Genomic DNA, 2,213 nt, shown 5'->3' on the forward strand with positions numbered 1-2,213 from the left:
CCTGCCGCGTGCCACCGGGACAGGGACTGTTCGGTCTGGCCCTGCTGCTCAGTCTGAGACTTGAGGTTGGGCTCTGATGGGTCCCCTGGGGCTCCCTGCTCCCCGAGTGCCAAAGAATCCTCTGGCCCTTCCCTCCTCTCCCTGTTGCTCTGACCGCTGCTCCTGGCTGGGCTCTGACAGCACAGGGGCCCTGAGGACCCTCATGGGATGGGCAGGGGTCATCTCATCTTCATCACCATCCCCGAACCTCCAGCATCCTTACTGGGAGCACGCACTTTGGTTATCCTGTGTTTCTCACCGGTGCCTCTCCTCTCTGTCCTCCAGTGGAAGGGCCCTACCTTGTCATCATCGAGCAGCCGAAGCAGGTAAGGATGGCAGCCAGGTCAGGCCAGGGGTAGCCGTTACCCCCTGCTCTCATGGCTTGGGCCACCCTTGGCTGACCCCATCTTTGCCTTCGCAGCGCGGGTTCCGGTTTCGGTACGGCTGCGAGGGCCCGTCACACGGGGGGCTGCCGGGAGCATCCAGCGAGAAGGGGCGCAAGACCTATCCCACCGTCAAGGTGAGCGCTGCCCTGGGGAGGGCACAGGGCAGCGTTTTCAGCCAGTGTGCACAGCACTGAGAGGGTGCCTCCAAGGAAGGATGGGAAATGTATATCAAGCTCTGTGTGTCCTGTGGCGCTGGAGGAATGGGCAGGCTGTGGCAGGAGGGCTGGTGGCCCTGGGGAGGGGTAGCAGGGGTTTGGGGAGAGTCCTGCAGGCTCCCCGGGATGTTGTACCTGACTCCCATCTCCTTTCTCCCCCCAGATCTGCAACTACACGGGGATGGCCCGGATCGAGGTGGACCTGGTGACGCACAGCGACCCTCCCCGCGTGCACGCTCACAGCCTGGTAGGCAAGCAGTGCAACGAGGCTGGCAACTGCGTCGCCATCGTGGGACCCAAGGACATGACGGCTCAGTATGTGCGAGGGAGACTTGGGGTGGCCTCTTGCCTACACGGGGCAGCTGGGGGCCTGGCTGCAGCTTACAGGCTGGGGAGAAGAGGGGGGGTTAGGGCATCCAGGAGCTGGGTTTGCTGGATGGGGCTAGGAATGTGTTTAGGCAGGGTCATCGGTACAGCTCTGTCCCCTGAGCATTTTGCCCAGCTCTGGGTCTGGCAGGTGCAGCTTGTTTTGGGCTTCTGTCCTTGGGGTTGCAGCTCCCCAGCTTTTGCAGAGGACTTCTGTAGCCAGCCTGAGTCTTGGGGTTATTCAGCAACTGCTGCAGTGGCTCTGATGAATCCAGCCTTGGCTGCTGGCTTAGCGTGGTCCCATTTGCATTCCTCTGGCCTCCAGCCCTCTTGGTCCTCCCCTTTGGACTTGTCACTTGTGGGAGCCTGGAGTTTTTCAGCCATCCCTTTTCTGGCCTCCTCTCCTCTGTGGTTGCCCCTGTTATGCCCCGCACACACTGACCCCCCATGGCCCGAGCAGCACCGCTCTGTGCTTTGCTCAGCTCCTTCCTGGCTGCAGGAGCTCGTGTGCCCCAGGGCTAGCTGCTCCCAGATCCCAGCAGGATCCCTCTTCTCCAGGTTCAGCAACCTGGGTGTGCTCCATGTCACCAAGAAGAATATGATGGAGATCATGAAGGAAAAGCTGAAGCAGCAGAAGATACGCAACAGGAGCCACGCACTGACGGGTGAGGGCCTGGGGGGCTCAGTGGGACTCAGCACCCTGGTGTGACAGCTGAGGGACTGGGGTTAGCAGGGGGCAGGTGGGGGGACCCGGACCCCTATCCCCTCGCCCAGCCTGACAGTATCTCCCCCTGCCCCGGCAGAAGCGGAGCAGCGCGAGATCGAGCTGGAGGCGAAGGAGCTGAAGAAGGTGATGGACCTGAGCATCGTGCGGTTGCGCTTCACAGCCTACCTCCGTGACAGCAGCGGAAACTTCACGCTGGCCCTCCAGCCCGTCATCTCGGACCCCATCCATGACAGCAGTGAGTGTGGGGCCAGGCCAGGGAGAGGATGGGACAGGGCAGGACAGGGTAAAGGCTGTCTGCCACCGGCATCTCCCAATACCCTTTCTTGCTGTGCAGAGTCCCCTGGAGCTTCCAACCTGAAGATCTCGCGGATGGATAAGACAGCAGGCTCCGTGCGGGGAGGGGACGAGGTCTACTTGCTGTGTGATAAAGTTCAGAAAGGTAAAATTCATTCCCTCCAGACAAAACCTTCCAGAGGACCT

The 2,213-nt window shown here is 61.3% G+C and overlaps 1 protein-coding gene across 1 annotated transcript in view; it reads left to right on the forward strand.

Annotated features, from left to right (window-relative positions):
* Positions 1–2,213, forward strand: part of LOC104516096 (nuclear factor NF-kappa-B p100 subunit-like) — a gene marked incomplete at both ends in the record, with an annotated part of 2,613 nt that overhangs the window by 228 nt on the left and 172 nt on the right. Inside the window, 6 exons of the mRNA XM_010160308.1 lie at positions 325–365; positions 461–559; positions 804–955; positions 1,565–1,671; positions 1,810–2,016; positions 2,068–2,172. Of these exons, the coding sequence (XP_010158610.1) occupies positions 325–365; positions 461–559; positions 804–955; positions 1,565–1,671; positions 1,810–2,016; positions 2,068–2,172 (711 nt within the window). The remainder of the gene's footprint in view (positions 1–324; positions 366–460; positions 560–803; positions 956–1,564; positions 1,672–1,809; positions 2,017–2,067; positions 2,173–2,213) is intronic.

This window comes from Eurypyga helias, unplaced genomic scaffold (assembly GCF_000690775.1).
Source record: "Eurypyga helias isolate BGI_N326 unplaced genomic scaffold, ASM69077v1 scaffold20811, whole genome shotgun sequence".
Lineage (NCBI taxonomy): Eukaryota > Metazoa > Chordata > Aves > Eurypygiformes > Eurypygidae > Eurypyga > Eurypyga helias.